The sequence below is a fragment of the Garra rufa genome, chromosome 20 (assembly GCF_049309525.1).
Source record: "Garra rufa chromosome 20, GarRuf1.0, whole genome shotgun sequence".
NCBI lineage: Eukaryota > Metazoa > Chordata > Actinopteri > Cypriniformes > Cyprinidae > Garra > Garra rufa.
This window is the reverse complement of record NC_133380.1, coordinates 16,864,565-16,881,640: the sequence shown is the minus strand read 5'-3', so window position 1 is coordinate 16,881,640 and position 17,076 is coordinate 16,864,565. Positions and strand designations below refer to the sequence as shown.

Here is a 17,076-nt window from a genome sequence, read left to right as displayed (position 1 = left end):
CGGCCATATTGGCGATACTCAGATGTAAACAGCATGGATTACACAGGTAATGTACTACTGAATATGTTGTTCTGCTAATTTATGCTGTCTAAACCACGGAAAAAATGTGTGGGAGCTGCTAAATCATATAGAGGAGGACTTGGTAAGCAGAAAAGGGTTGAATATTTTGACAAACTCAATATGTGGTAAAAAAATATGTACGAGCAGTATTAATTAAGATATTAGACTAATGTTTTGCGTACCTGACCAGAAATTACAAGAACAAACATGAATGTTGTCAAGATTTTTGCCCTGGAAATCCTGGTTCAGTTTGGCCAACCACAAACGCCTTTTGTTCCTCAGTTTTTGCACTCTTCTCCTTGATTTGTTATAACTTTTGGCAGTCTATAGTACTCCAAATGTTTTTCCCGGTCTGACCGATTCGTACAGCCCAAAACATGACAATAATTGACCATTTTCAGCAGCAATAATCAGCAAAATATGCAAGTTTCATTCAGTTCAGTGGCATTGTTTACATTCCATGCAGCCAATATGGCTAATTGATGGTGCATCGTTAAAACACTATTTATAAAGTCTGTGTAAAGCGATATTAAATGTGTTCTGAGTTTGTCACACCACACAAAACAGTTTTATATAAAACAGTTGGTTTTGCTGCTTGATATTGACAACTGGCGTGTCTTACAATATTATTTACTGTTTTATCTCAATTGTGAACAGTGGTTTGTAGTGCAAACAGTTTTACCGTTTACTACACTTTGTTATTCTTGCTATTTCGGCGGCGTTCCCGCGAGTGGGCGTGTCCGTTGAAACCACGCCTACTCGCACGAATGCTGCCGACGCTCAAACTACGCCCACTTGCGGGAACGCTGCCTTCTCTCTCTCTCTCAACTGTCAAAATACCGCTACAACCTGCAGCTTAATTGGATTTACACAGTCATACAAGAGGTAATATACATTTACGTGACAAAGTCATAGCTAGTTAGCAAACTGTAGGCTTTAACTAACGCTAATGTTTTAGGGGAGGGGATATGTTCAGTTGCTCCAGTGCGTCTTCGAGACATGATTTTAGGCCCGCCAAAAAAAATCCTGAACACAAAAATGGTGAAAAACTGTTTATGGTAACTCCACAATTCAGTACTAACGTTATATGTGATTTTAATTAAAATTTATATGCTTTCTATTGATGTTTAGTTTGTTAGGATAGGACAATATTTGGCAGAGATACAACTATTTGAAAATCTGGAATCTGAGGATGCAAAAGTTCTTAGCAATGCATATTACTAATCAAAAATTAAGTTTTGATATATTTACAGTAGGAAATTTACAATATCTTCATTGAACATGATCTTTACTTAATATTCTAATGATTTCTGGCATAAAAGAAAAATCTATATATATATTTTTTACAAATACGGGTAGTCTAGCACGGGTAGTGCTACTTGGTGCAGGGTCACATATACTTCTCAATCTTTGTAACCCTTTTTCAGCAATACATTTGTAACATTTATAATGTGTTTAGAAACAATTCTCTGAATTGCCCTTACACAGATTTTAATTTGACCAAATATTTACTCTTAAACTGCAATGGGCTAAACAAAACCTTTTTATTATTTCAATATATTCTGGTTCAGTTGACATGTAAACAGCATATGCTTTATTATCCTCTAATGCAGTATCAAAATGCAGTATAAAATGCAGCCGTGCAGTATCACAGCCACGATCGACCAGCACATTTACACTACATGCTTGTGAAATCAGCACATTACATTTACTACATTCCATTCCAGCTTTATCTGATTGTCATGAGCAGTATATAAATGAGTGTGAGATGTCATGAGCAGCTAGTGAAACAGAAGCTGAGAGAGTTCCATGCCTAGTTCCAGACACTCAGTCGTCTGTAGACAGAGATCGCAAATAGAACAGTCAAAGGTGTTTTCTCCACAACTACAGCCGCATGCCGCCATGTATTCAGAGCAGCTGCAACATGGGCAAAAATCCATTAAGTCCTCCAGAGAGGCAGGGTCACAACAGCATGCCTTAGAGCAGAAGGATGAACAGATAGAGGCCACGCAGTATTGACATCCATCGCCAACGGCCAGCACGCAATCCCAAAACTTGCAGAACAAACACGCCAACAGAAAGGACGCACACAGGTCTGGAAGTGCAAGAAAAAAGCAAAAAAAATATATATAAATATTTAAATATATTCTGCATGTATATTTGCAGGTGATTACAGCAAAAACTTGTTTCAACTGTTTTTTTGAGTTTTTTCTTTTTAAAAAAGCAAAGATTGAGCGTGAGGCTTTTGCAATACAAGTATATAAGATCTTATAATAGTTAGCTTACAATTTTTATAAAATTACTTCTATTAAAAGCTGTTTAAAGGAATAGTTTAAATTTAAGTTTAAATTTACTGAAAATTTAGGCCTCACCTCAGGCCATTCGAGATGTAGATGAGTTTCTTCAGATGAACAGATTTGGAGAAATTTAGAATTACTTCACCTGCTCACCAATGGATCCTCTGCAGTGAATAGATGCTGTCAGAATGAGAGTCCAAACAGCTGATAAAAAATCACTATAATCCACAACTAAACTACATTACTCTGGTCCATCAGTTAATCTTCTGACGTGAAAAGATGCCTATTTGTAATAGATAAATTCATCATTAAGATCATGAACGTGTCGAAATCTGACTAGGAAGATAAGAAATTGTTGAATAAAGCTATTATTTTTGTTTTCTTTGCACACAAAAAGTATTCTCATCGCTTCATAACATTACAGTTAAACCACTGATGTCACGTGGACTATTTTAACAATGTCTACATGGGCCTTCACCGTGTCAGGTACGTTGCTGTCTATGCTGGGTCAGAAAGCTCTTGGATTTCATAAAAAATATCTTCATTTGTGTTCCGAAGATGAACAAAGGTCTTACAGTTTTGGAACAACTTGAGGGCAGGGGCGTGTTTTGTGTTTTGGGGGCCCTTAGCAAGTGGTCCCGGGTGGGCCCCCTAGGTGGATTTTGCAAATGTTTCTGTGGTAGGGATAAGTATTGTTTACATTTTACCACTACTGATACAATACTAATTGATACCGTTATACTACTTTCTATAAGTTGGTGCAAAAATAAATAATGTAAAAAGATGTTGAAAACTTCAAGCTATTTTATTAATGCAGTTTAAATCCCTCTAAACAAACAGAAAATGACACATAAAGCACCTTTTTAAAATAAAAATACTCTTCAAAGAGAGAGAGAACAACCACAACATGTTTGAACATCATGCATAGGAGCACAACACAATGGAATAGAGAATTATAGCGTCCCTAATTATATATAATAAAATGAACATATTGTCTTAATCAGGAAGGAGGCCTTATTGCACCTAAATGTCCCTCTTATAGGGACATTTTCATCTCTGGTTTTATCTACATGATAAAAAGGCTTATTGTTATAATCTAGAAGTATTAATACTGATACTCCCATCAGGATTTTTACAGACATTCATTCAGGACCTGAATTTCATTTTTGAAACTTGCGTGAATTCGCCTTTTACATGACTCTTGTTGGAGGGAGGATTTTTTTAAGCGGTTGAGGTTTTTTTTCAAAATCTGTAATTAAATGTTTAATCATGCTGTGTACTTTTGTTTTCACAACAGACCAATTATGAGCACGTCTCTGGAGAGCGCAGAAGTGCTGAATGGTTTAAATACTGGCCAAACTTTAAAAAAAATTGCATATTATAAACTTTATTGACATGTAAACTGTGACAATTCCTGTTTCAACCTGTGTGCAGCTTGCTTATAGTGCTGATGCGATGTGGTAACGTTCGTCTAATTTAAAGCCATTTGCGCATTTTGAGAGGGAAAGACATAGAGCTTGCTGAGATTTACTCGTGCTGTTTGTAAAATAACGCCAGACAGAAAGTTTATAATTATTTTGTAAGTTATTTAATAAAGAAATATGAATTGCACCTCACATTTGCCTTAAAATAATTTTACCTGCGCCGGACAGAGATTGAGACGGTGCCGCTGCGGCACATGCCAAACCTCTCACAGCAGGCGCGTCCGGTTATGAGAACAGCTTCTAAATCGCAATTAACACAGAAGTATACGGACAAAACGCGGATATCGATAACAGCATTGCTTGTCCTAAAGCTTATCAGTAGTCCGATATTAAACCAATTACAAAAATGTCCGGTTATGGATTTCCATCGGAAGAAATCGCGTTCCGCCGGCGCGTGGTGCCTAAACACGCTACTGCATGAGGGTGAGTAGTTAATGTCAAAATTTACATTTTAGAATGAACTATCCTTTTAATTATGGATTTGTTTCTCCTAAGCTATAAGGTTTTTGCATCATAAGATGATAACTGATGGACTGGAGTGGTGTGGATACAGTCATTCTGACAGCATTCATTCAATGCAGTGGATCCACTGGTGAGCAAGTGTAATACTACATTTCTCCAAATCTATTCAGATGAAGAAACAAACACGGTGAAGGTATGAAACACCTTATTATCTTGAACAACCTGAGGAGGAGTACATTTTCAGCAAATTTCATTTTTGGATAAACTCTTTCTTTAAACAATCAATGTCATGGCAACAAAGTTGTAAAATTGATTAGAAACTTTGTTTATGTCTGGTTGCTATTCTGTTTTATCATGTTGTGGGAGGGTTACTTAGTAGTGTAACTACATAAATTACTTTATTAAAGTAATGTAACTGATTACATTTGATTACTTTTGTAAATTTCTAATGAATGTTTTCAACTGTTACTCATTTTCTTACAGAATTCAACACTGGTTTCTGTCAGACTTCCAAAACCTACATCACTTGAATTAAGATAAAAAAATTATTTTAAAGCATAGCAACCACACCACAAAATACTTCTTTTTGAGATCATTCTATCATAGTTTAATAGCTATGATACTGTTTTTGAAATCAAATCTTTGCATAGCTTTGACAGGAAACACTGGCATGACTAGGAAAAAAACAGTTCTTAAAGGAACACTCCACTTTTTTCTCCAACTCCCCCCGAGTTAATAAGTTGATTTTTACCGTTTTGAAATCCATTCAGCCATTCAGTGATATTACTGCGCCTGCTGTGTCCATATTACGGCAGCAAACTTCCTTGACTATTACATCAGAATGGGAGTGTAGTTTCTAATCTTATCGGCCTAGAAAATCACAGCTTTACATTTCCCGCTGATCTTAGTACACGATATAACTGCAGAAGAGTCAAGTTTTAAATAGGAAAAATACCGAAACTCACTGGTTATTTTTGAACGCGATGCTATTGGTCTAATAGGATTCAATGATCTATGCTAAACTATGCTAAAAGTTATATCGCCAGAACAGGAGAACGGCTGAATGGATTTCAAAATGGTAAAACTCAACTTATTAACTCGGGGGGAGTTGGAGAATGAGCCTATTTCCAAAAAAGTGGAGTGTTCCTTTAAGGCACATACAGAATTAAATATCAAGAATTAAATTCTTGATATCAACAATATATATTTCTACTAGTAACCACATGGTTGCTGATATCAAAAATAAAGGTTTTTACTAGTAAGAACTGAATTCTTGATATCAACAATTGATTTTGAATGGCAGTCTATGGAGACATTTCACTAGTGAAAATACAATTACAGATATCAACAACTTAATTTTCTGATATCAACAATTAGATTCTTGATATCAAAAATAGCAATTGTCACTAGTGGAAATGTAATTGCTGATATCAAGAATTAACATTTTCACTAGTGAAAACTGAATTGTTGATATCAAGAAGTCATATCCTGAGATGGAATAAAAGTCAAAACGGCTTGCCATATTGAAACCTTTGAAGCTCCCCTAAGCGCAAACACAAATATGCTGTTAATCATATCCCTTTAGTGGCTCGCGTTATTTGTTTTCCGTGCCTTTCTGAATACAAATATATGTATTTCTAATATGGTAAATTCGCGGGGGGAGGACTGGGCTCATTCGGAACTGCTGGAGCCCAGAGAGGAGCGTTGGCGGATATTAAAGAGAAAACCGATTTTCATTCAAACAAATCGATGTAAACTACACATTCGAGTTAATCGATAAAATCGATTTATCGCCCAGCCCTACTACTGTGTCTCAAACTCCTGAAACATTGATGTATCATATTTTAGTCTGGGAAAGAAATTACTCAAATCTGTATGTGTGTGAAAATATTCAGATGTAGCCCCATTTGCAATCGTTAACATTTTCATAAGTAACTGTAAGAATTTACAGTTACATTTATTTTGTAATTAAATTACGCAACATTGTTACATGTAATTAGTTTCCTCACCACTGTGTACTAGCCTCATTCACTTCCATTGTAAAAAGCCTCACTGTAATCCAGACTTTAAAAAAAAAAAAGGAGACAAATGAGTCTAATTTTTGTGGTAATCAACAACATTACAACAAAAGTGCTGTCGACTGAACTTAACTTGTAATGAACTCAGATTATTCCATTAATGTTGAATCACTGACAAAATATTGATGTGGCAACCACAAATAAAGCAGCTTTGCTGACAGCATAGTCCATCATAAAACTGCCATCCTGTTTTGTACAAGTTTAAGAGCCTTAATACTACTAATCAGCACCACACCGAAAAAGTTTAGTGTGCATCCTCATCAATTTATCCTCATTAATATGATACAACATGACAGGAAGAAAGAAAGCCGTTGTCAGGCGTGCAAGCGAAGGCTTCGGCATCTATAATGCATTAGAAGTCATAAAAATTGAATCCCTCATTTCATTGAGTCAAATGTAATTCAAGGTGTTGCTTACCTTCAACAGGGGGTTTCAGGCTCAGTGTGGAGGTGGAGGACCGGCTGATTTTGCGATGACGGTGTGTTGCTTTATAAGTCATGATACGTGACTTTTTGAGATGTTTTGTGGGTAGTTGAACGCAGACAGGAAAAGCATCGCTGACGTCACTGCTCGCAGGGTTTAGAACATTCTGAAATGGATTTTTCACATCTGCTGGGAATTCTTTAATATGCACATCTAAAAAAAAAAGACAATAATAACATTATTTGGATGTTAGATTAAAAACTGAACAGTAGTGTGAATAATATTTACCAAATGGTAGAGGTTTCGATTTGCTAAGAGGAGAAATAAGACACGAGTTTTCCTTCCCAGAGAGTTCATCGGTTGGTGATAGTTCATCTGTCTTCAGACATGTTCTAGTAGATTCCAAGTCTTTTACGTCTGACAGCTCTGTAGAATAATTAAAAAAACACTATTAGCTGCTCAATACTTTCTGAAGTATTGAAAGAAAATAGAAAATCCTACCAGATGTATTGAGAACTGAATTATTTTGCGGCTCATCTTCATGAAAGTTGGATTTTGATCCAGTTGCTGACTGGCTGCCGTGTTCATCCTCACAATCCATCTTTTGAAACTCCTCTCACTGTATTCGCTACAACATAAGTGTAAAGATATAGAGTGAAAATGCCGGAGCATTTGAACTCTTAACTATGTCATTAAAAATTCAAACACAGGAAGCAAAGACAATAGATGTGCTATATAGTCTGTGGTATATTTTAAATACTAATGGTAAAATACTGCAGAGGGAGAAAGCTAATTGATCACTTGACATGTTGATATATTACAAAACTAACAGTTGATTATGTGAATACTGATTTACTTTTTTGACTTGGGACAAATAAGGCTACTTTTACTGATGGATATAATGTACAAATGCACAAAGTATATAAAAAATATTATATAAAGTTATATATATATATGCAACAAAAATTCAAAGCCTAGCATAAAAAGTACTGATGGAGCAAAAAGTGCCAGAGTCATTAATCTATTATTAATCTCAATCCATTTGGCGAACATAATGTTGTGACAGGGATAAGAGGCATCTTAGATGTAAAGAGGGCAATAAATTTCAGCAACCTATTAGTCCAGTGTTTGCTTACCTTGAGTCAGAGAGATGCTAGGAAAACTTCTTTTCAAGAAGATCTCAAAATCTTGCTTTGAAAAAAGACAATTCAAGTTGGAAGGATATTAATTTGGATATACAATATATATTATATATAAAACAAAACTGTTCTATAAACATTCTCATAGAATTCAACATCACAAATGATTTAACACGCTCCTGGAACCCAAATGTCAACAAAGATAACTAAGGGCAAAATCATTACTGTAAACACAAACTATTATGTATTATGTCGACAAATGTATACAGATATTTATATCAGCAGGAGTGGTGTGATATTTAACGTTATAATAGTTTCTTTGTCAACCTAAAACTTACGAGAAAACAATGTTGCTTTGTAACTTTTTCTAATTGCTTTTTACAGAGTTATTCTATCATCTTACAAATGTTTGATCGTTAAAGTTGATTGAAATTCACTAACCTTCACAACAACATTCATCCCATCGTCCGTCAGATGCCAGATTGATTTTCTTTGACTTGCTCTGTAGGGGCCGTTGCTTTGCCTGATCATTATCCATTCGTTAGCATGTCATAGTGTTGATAGGACGCAAATGCACCACACCCCCTACCAAGAAATAAACGCAATAACATTTATTGTAAGAACAACATAAAAATAAATACAACGAATACTAATACTACTAATACTAAAATAAAATAATAAAATTATTATTACTATTATGTGCATTTTTCTTAAAATCATTGTTGTTGTTTTATTACTGACGTTGTTTATTATAAAACAGTAATAGAAACACATTGTTAGGTTTTTTAAGACTGTACTATAAAATACGCTTAATTTGTAAACGACCTAGAATATTAACGTAGTTTTTCTCGGTGGGGACTTTTATTGTGACAAGCAGTCTTCTGCCTGAACGGAACCGAAACGACGCTGTTAGCTACTGGTCAAGAGCTAACTATTTTGGGTTTACAAGACCGGTTCAGTTCGTAGTTTTGTGTGAGGAATTTCACTGTTATCGAGGTCGGAGCATTCAGAAGACTGGCCTGTTCATGCAGTGAGATATTATCTTAAAACGTCTTCATTTGCTCCGTTTGATCGGATCTTCTAGAAGGCGGGGAGCAGTGATGGTAGGTTTGCTATTATGAATTGATAGCATATTAGCTCCGTCTTGATCAGTCAAAAGAAAAAACTGAATAAATTTTATAAAAACAATTGTTGCAAATGAAACAACGAAGTATTTCACTAAATGTTTTGTAAACGGGAGTAAAATTGCATAGGTTAATAGCGAATCGATTTACTTGTTAACAACTGTGCTACATGCTAATATGTATTGAGACTCATGTACTTGTACTTTTTGTTTTAAATGGATATCTATTTTTTACTACTACTACTACTACTACTATTGTTGTTTTTGTTGTTGTTGTTGTTGTTGTTATTATTATTATTTATTGTTTGTAATTTCGGGTGTGTCATAAGTGTAGCTTGTTGTACACTACCAGTCAAAAAGGTTTTTAATGTTTGTCTTCTGCTTACCAAGCATGCATTTATTTAATTCGAAGTACAGTAAACGCTAAAATTTCGAAATATTTTTACTAAAATAACTTTTATATTTAAATACGTTTTAGAATGTATTTTATTCCTGTGATCAAAGCTACATTTTCAGCATCATTACTCCAGTCTTCAGTGTCACATCCTATACAAAAAACATTTTTTATTGTTATTATCATCATTTTAAAAAGTTGAGTACATTTTTCAGGATTCTTTGATGGATCAGCATTAATCTGACATAAGAAGCTTTTGAGTCAGTATATATTTTTTCTTTTTTGGGTAAGAAATGATAGAAATTAATACATTTATTTAGCAAGGATGCTTTAAATCGATCAAAATTGAACTCTCTACTTCTGCTCATCTGTTTTCAACATAATAATAATAATAATAATAATAAATGTTTTTTTTTAGCAGCAAGTCAGAATATTAGAATGCTTTCTAAAGAATGTGTGACTGGAGTTATGATGCTAAAAATTCAGCTTTGAAATCATAGGAATAAATTACATTTTAAAATATATTCAAATAGAAAACAGTGATTTTAAATGGTAAAAATATTTCCAAATTTTACAGTTTTTGCTGTACTTTGGCTCAAATAAACGCAGGCTTGGTGAGCAGAAGAGACTTCTTTAAAAAAAAAAAAAAAACTTTTGACAGGTAGAGTAGTTCATGTATTTGTGAACAGTTTTCCGTTATTAGCTTTTCATTGTATTGTCTCTGTCCTCACAGGACAGCGAGATGTCTGATATAGACCAGACGCCAGCTATGGGCAACAGTGTAGCAGATGGAGAGAACGCTCCTCTCTACTGCATTTGCCGAAAATCAGACATAAACTGCTTCATGATGTAAGATGAATCTCTCCAACCAAAGTATGACATACTTTGTGTTCAAACTGAAAGTTTAATTTGTATTAAATCATTTTCCATAGTGGATGTGACAACTGCAATGAGTGGTTCCATGGTCACTGTATAAATGTGACCGAGAAGATGGCCAAAGCGATCAGGGAGTGGTACTGCAAACAGTGTCAGGGTCAGTGACTAATGACGTTCACCTCAAAATATTCAAATATGCACTTAAACATATTATACTCTGTTAGAATATCTGTTAATGCATTTTAAAATATTCTTCTTCCTTTAGAAATGGATCCATCTCTTTCAATACGGTATCGGAAAAAGAACCGCGATAGAGACGTTGAGCCAGAAAGGGTTGAGAAACGATCCAGCACTCCGGAGTACAAGATCGATAAGCGGCGAGGATCTAAAGTTAGTGTTTCTCCGGTTTACCAACAAAGTTTGCTTATTATAGTAACACTTCCTCTATGAAATTATAGGTGGGCAGTTTGACCAAAATTTATCTATATAATATTAAATGTAAATAATATTACTGTCCACTAATTGCATTCCAGGTGAAGCGCTCCGCCCGTATGTGTGGTGAATGTGAACCCTGCACTAGAACGGAGGACTGTGGTCAGTGCGACTTTTGTAAAGACATGAAGAAATTTGGTGGCCCAAACAAGATTCGTCAGAAATGTCGACTAAGGCAGTGTGTCGTCCGTGCACGGGTAAGCGTCTTTAAATTTAGGTGGTTTGTATTTTTGTTTTTTGTTGTTGTTATTTTTCGCTCACAATTTTTTTTTTTTTTTTTGCAGAAAATGCTGCGTGTTCGAGATGAGGAGTTTTCTCTGTGTGAGAGGAAGGACAATATAATGCACAGAGGCAGACGATACTCAGATGATTACGATGAGAACGATATGGAGCCGTATGAGCATTACAAGGACAGAAATGCGGTAACAACTAATTGCTGTAGCTTAACCACAACCACTTAGTATATACGTTCATTTAAACTCTCGTCAGGTTATAATGTATACTTTAACATGAGTATATTTTTTTGTGAGATATGCTTGATGCTTCAGGTCCAGCACTCATAAACGAACCTCACCCTTCTCTCATGATTTTTTTTTTTAAGTCATGGGGCAGTGATGATGAAGATGGCCCACTTTACAGTCCTGTCCCACGGAAGAAAGCTATCAAAGTCAAGCATGTCAAGAGGAGAGACAAGAAATTTGACAAAAAGGTACAATGAGACAGAGTTGCTTATCTGTGCTTGCTGACAATCCTTTACCTAACTCCTCTGAGAAAAGTTTCATAAGCATTTTACCATTTCTTCTGAGAAAAAATATCTTCATATATACAAGTATAAACACGAAGTTCTTTACAGCAACTCATCAATATAAAAGTTGACAAATATATTACTTAATGTAATGATAGTACTACTACTACTAAGAAAATCATTATTAAAACATTATTCTTTAGGAATGTTTACCAGAAAAATGATTTACAATAATTTATTTACCAGAAAAAGTAAATACACAACATTATATGTGAAAATAAATATTTGTTAATAAAATTAATTAATTAGAGATGCTTTTGATGTAAAATGTAATGAAGTAATTAAAGTGGCTTGCAGAAAATGAATGGAATACACAGAAGTTGTTAAAAAATAAAAATGAACTTGAGAAAAAACTAAAATACATTTCATAGGGCCTTAAAATGTAATTTTTTGTTAAATGTTCATGATTTCAATTAATTATACAAGCTTTTTAATCATATATATATATATATATATATATATATATATACACACATTTATATATATATATATATATATATATATATATATTTATATATATATATATATATATATATTTAAATTTAACCATTAAAACACGAGTCTAGAAATATGTAAATTAAAAAATGGAATTCTGAAAAATCAAATGGAAAAAAATGGAATTTGGAAACAAAAAATAACAGAATTTGGGAAAAAATAAAAATGAACTTGAGAAAAAACTAAAATACATTTCATAGGGCCTTAAAAAAATGTAATTTTTTGTTAAACTTTGAATAAATTGTTAAATCATGTTAGTTTCATGATTTCAATTAATTAAACAAGCTTTTTGATTATTATTTAAAAAATGTAAATGGGGGGAAAAAATGAAATCCAGAAAAATGTAAATGGGGGAAAAAAAACCGAATTTGTTAAAAATAAAACAAATTTCATAAGGCCCTAAAAAAAGAAAATCATCTCCAGAACAGAACAAGAGAGTTAATGGGATAATTTACTCACCTCAGAAACAGTATGGCTTTCTTTCCTCTGTTGAACATCAAAGATGTTTCAAAGAATGTACATAACCAAACACTTGGGTCCCCATTGACTTCCATAGTATGGAAAAAATAATATGGCAGTCCATGGGGATCAAAAACGGTTTGGTTACCAACATTCTCCAAAATAGTTTTCATTAACTGTGCTCATCTTTAAAGGAACCGTATGTAGGATTGCGGCCAAAACTGGTACTGCAATCACTTTCAAAATACTGTAGAACGGTGTATCCCCTCCCGCTCCCCCCTGACTCGAGGTTGCCAGCTAAGCTACAGGATCAGGCTGCTAGTGCTACAAGGAGCTTCAAGTGACGAGTCCTACACAGTAATTTGTTTTTCTTCTGTTAATTATGTTTATGCTTCACAAGAGATGTTTTGCGAACTAATTATGTATCGCAAAAATTTACAGATGGCGATTAGCCAAATATTTCGTAAAGATGTACTGTAATACCACATTTCAGTCGGAACATAGATTGTTTTCATACCCTGCTAGTGGTGCGATATAAAGCTTTTTATGAACACATTTTGCACGACCAACCGTGGGAAATCCACTGTGTACGGAAGCAAAGTTATCCAAACATGGATGAATCTTACTTGTCCAGGAGAAAATTACCAACGATGGCGTCTATCTTCAAATTCTTCTCCGTTTTCAGCCGACTCCATCTTTCAAAGGCATATCCTATACAAATCCTATTTTTATTTCGGACTTTGTCACAACGTATTTCGGATTCATAACGAGGTCTTTTAGGTTTCGTAACGTTATACATGTTTTATCCGACACGTTCGTATAGCCGCAGCTGTAACAGAGCTGGCAACCCGGATCACAAAACTCTACTGACTTCGTGATTGGTAGATAGCTGGAGGGTGGAGCCTCAGACCAAAACACAAAATGACAAAAATAACATCAGTTGAGGGCTGCAACTCTCACTTTTAAATGACAATATCCTGGCCGGACCACTGTTGTCAGTGATATAAGTATTTGAAATGAACATGATTTCTTAATGTCTAGTGACATGTCAGGGCCATTTTATGATTAACTGACATAAATTTCTTACATACGGTTCCTTTAACAGAAAGAGTCCCGTCGCCACAAGCAGAAACAGAAGCACCGTGATCGTTTAAAACATAGCGAGAGGGGAGATGGCAGACATGGAGGAGACATGCAACAGTGTCTGGGACCAAACTGTATCGAGTCAGCACGTCCAAACTCAAAATACTGCTCTGAGGACTGTGGCATGAAGCTGGCCGCCAAGTAGGTTATTTCATTAAGTGCAGCCAACCAGCATGGAATGTTATACCAGGTTAATGTGTTTCAAGAAGATCGTATTGATTGATTGATCTGCTGATCTGTGCAGCCGGATCTACGAGATCCTCCCACAGCGCATCCAGCAATGGCAGCAGAGCCCCTGCATTGCTGAGGAACAGGGCAAAAAACAGCTGGAGCGCATCCGCAGGGAGCAGCAAGCCGCACGGATGCGCCTCGCCGAGATGGAGCGCCGCTTCCACGAGCTCGAGGGCATCATTGCCAAAGCCAAGCAGCAAGTGGTCCAACAGGATGAGGATGTGAGTTTCCACTAGGGGTGGCACGGTACATGAAAAACAACCGAACCGTTCGGTTCGCTCGTCTCGGTTCGGTGCGTGTGTGCACCGCACGGTTCAACGGTTCAACGCATGCGCAATGTAGCCTCGTGAGTGTCCTTTTTGCGCGAAATAAGAGGTGTGTGTAGACATACACACAGTAAAAGTGGAGTGCTGCAGGTTACGTCACGTGTAGAAATGGCAAGTGTGAGAGATAGGTAAGGCTGCCCGGAGTTGGAAGATGCGCCAGATATGATACGCTGTTCATCCAACATGGCTGTGCTTTCAATTTTATTAAAGGAAAGGATGAAGCTGATTGGTTGGTTCATGTCACATGGTCTGCGGTGAGCTTGCGGAATTTTGAAAAGTTGAGATGTTTTTTATCTCGATGCGGCACGTACGCGCCTGGAAAAAACGAGCGTGCCGCACCGCGTCGCTTCCATTACGAGCGCGCATACCACGCGTCTACATTTGAAATAACAAAGTTGAGTGCGCAAAAGAGGCTTCATGTGAACGGCCCCTTAGCCAGGTCAGGTGTGTGGGAACATTTTGGATTTCATCTTTATTTGTCAGTTCATCTGAGAAGACATCACGCCAGTGTGTTGGTAGACAGGCAAGTTAATTCTTCAGTTCAGTCTTTATGTGCTAAAAAAGGCACGCAAATTCCTGTAGAGATACACATTGTCCTGTTTTTGCCAAATAAATGAAAAGCATGTTATCAATGTCTTCTCTCTTGCTGTATCAAATCTCCCCTAGCTTTCCTCAGAGATGGTCTCAAAAATGTCAAGTCCAGTTCAGTTTGTGCATGATTACATGATATAACTTTTTTTTTTAATAATGTATCCTTAATTGTGGATAATCAAGCTACATTTCATATGCCAAAGAAAACTTCTGGAGTGTTAAAGATTAAAATGAAAAATAAAAACAAGAACCGTACAGAACCGAAAACCGTGACCCTAAAACCGCAATACGAACCGAACCGTGGATTTTGTGAACCGTGCCACCCCTAGTTTCCACTAATATTTTCTCATGCCAGTGTCATTGAATTTAGAATAACTGGTAAGAGACTGAATTTTATGTTTCAGACATCATCATTAGTGTGTACTAGCTAATGTGCTGTCTTCCAGGTGAATGAAACAGACAGTGAGGACACAGACCTTCAGATCTTCTGTGTGTCCTGCAGTCACCCTGTCAACCCCAAGGTGGCGCTAAGGCATATGGAGAGATGTTATGCCAAGGTGAATAAATATTTTGCTTTTGAACCTATTTATTGATCACTGTATCATGCTATTAAACAAAATGTGTTTGTATTATTCTCATGCTTGATTTATTATTTTAACAGTATGAAAGCCAGACATCTTTCGGTTCCATTTTCCCAACCAGAATAGAAGGGTAAGAGGGCTATATTTGAATCATTATTATACAGTATAGCAGTTTTGTTTGAATGCCCCTGAATATCTTTCATTCACTTCCTCTGCTTTCTTTATGGGTGACCAAGATTTTACGTATATACACTGCCATTCAAAATTTTAGAATCAGTTAGATTTGTAATGCTTTTTTTCTCTTATGCTCATCAAGGCTGTATTTATTTGATCAAAAATACAGAAAAAACAGTAATATTGTAAAATATTATTGCAATTTCTTATATTGTTTTTTTGTTTTGTTTTAATATACTTTCAAATATAATTTATTTCTGTGATGCAGTGCTGAATTTTCAGCATCATTACTTCAGTCTTCAATGTCACATGATCCTTCAGAAATCATTCTGATATACTGATTTATTATCAATGTTGAAACTGTTGTGCTGCTTAATATATATATTTTTTGGAACCTGTGATACTTTTTTCTGAATCTTTAATGAAAAAAAAATTACAAAGAACAGCATTTATTCAAAATGGAAATCTTTTCTAACAATGTAAGCCTTCACAATCACTTTTTATCCATTTAACACATCCTTGCTGTATAAAAGTAAAAGTATTAATTTCTTTTAAAAAAAGAAAGAAAAAAATTACTGACCCATACTTTTGAATAGTAGTGTATATTGTAACAGACTTTCTATTTTGAATAAACACTGTTCTTTTTAACTTTTTATTTATCAAATAATCCTGGAAAAAAAACCTATCACAGGTCCCAAAAAAAACAGCACAGTTCAAATCAGCATATTAGAATGATTTCTGAAAATCAGGAATAAATTCAATTTTAAACTATATTAAAAAACTGATATTTTAAATTGCAATAATATTTCACCAAATTACATCTTTTTCTGTATTTTTGATCAAATAACTGCAGCCTCGATAAGCATAAAAAACTTTTTTTTTAAAACACCCTCAAAATAAAAGTTTTTGTGTACATAATATAGGTGTGTACGGTGTATAATTTTGTATATATAAATACACATGCATGCATTTAAGAAAAGTGTGTTATGTTTATATATTAAATATATTTATATATAATATATAATATAAATTATATTAATATAAATGTATACACGTAAATGTTTTGAAAATATATACTGTAGGTGTGTCTTTAAATATACATAAATAAATATAAACGTGTAAACGTACCTCTATTATATTATACACAAAAACCTTTATTTTGGATGCGATTAATCATGATTAATTGTTGCCCAGCACTCAAAACAGACAATAAAAGTTTATATATATATATATATATATATATATATATATATATATATATATATATATATATATATATATATATATATATATATATATATATATATATATATATATATATATATATATATATATATATATATATATATATATATATATATATATATATATATATATATATATATATATATATATATATATATATATATATATATATATATATATATATATATATATATATAT

The 17,076-nt window shown here is 34.5% G+C and overlaps 2 protein-coding genes across 2 annotated transcripts in view; one reads left to right on the top strand and one right to left on the bottom strand.

Moving 5' to 3' along the window:
- Positions 1 to 1,841: 1,841 nt before the first annotated feature.
- On the bottom strand, positions 1,842 to 7,405 carry LOC141293746 (uncharacterized). Its single transcript, XM_073825802.1, has 3 exons — positions 7,306 to 7,405; positions 6,799 to 7,017; positions 1,842 to 2,155 (listed from the first exon to the last, which is right to left on the bottom strand). The coding sequence occupies exons 1-3, from the start codon at positions 7,403 to 7,405 to the stop codon at positions 1,842 to 1,844; spliced, it is 633 nt and encodes a 210-aa protein (XP_073681903.1).
- A 1,440-nt stretch (positions 7,406 to 8,845) lies between these two features.
- Positions 8,846 to 17,076, top strand: part of cxxc1b (CXXC finger protein 1b) — a 10,277-nt gene continuing 2,046 nt past the window's right edge. The window contains exons 1-11 of the mRNA XM_073826101.1: positions 8,846 to 9,046; positions 10,194 to 10,309; positions 10,393 to 10,493; positions 10,602 to 10,726; positions 10,870 to 11,025; positions 11,113 to 11,250; positions 11,430 to 11,537; positions 13,693 to 13,871; positions 13,975 to 14,182; positions 15,325 to 15,435; positions 15,540 to 15,589. Of these exons, the coding sequence (XP_073682202.1) occupies positions 9,044 to 9,046; positions 10,194 to 10,309; positions 10,393 to 10,493; positions 10,602 to 10,726; positions 10,870 to 11,025; positions 11,113 to 11,250; positions 11,430 to 11,537; positions 13,693 to 13,871; positions 13,975 to 14,182; positions 15,325 to 15,435; positions 15,540 to 15,589 (1,295 nt within the window). The 5' untranslated portion in view covers positions 8,846 to 9,043. The remainder of the gene's footprint in view (positions 9,047 to 10,193; positions 10,310 to 10,392; positions 10,494 to 10,601; positions 10,727 to 10,869; positions 11,026 to 11,112; positions 11,251 to 11,429; positions 11,538 to 13,692; positions 13,872 to 13,974; positions 14,183 to 15,324; positions 15,436 to 15,539; positions 15,590 to 17,076) is intronic.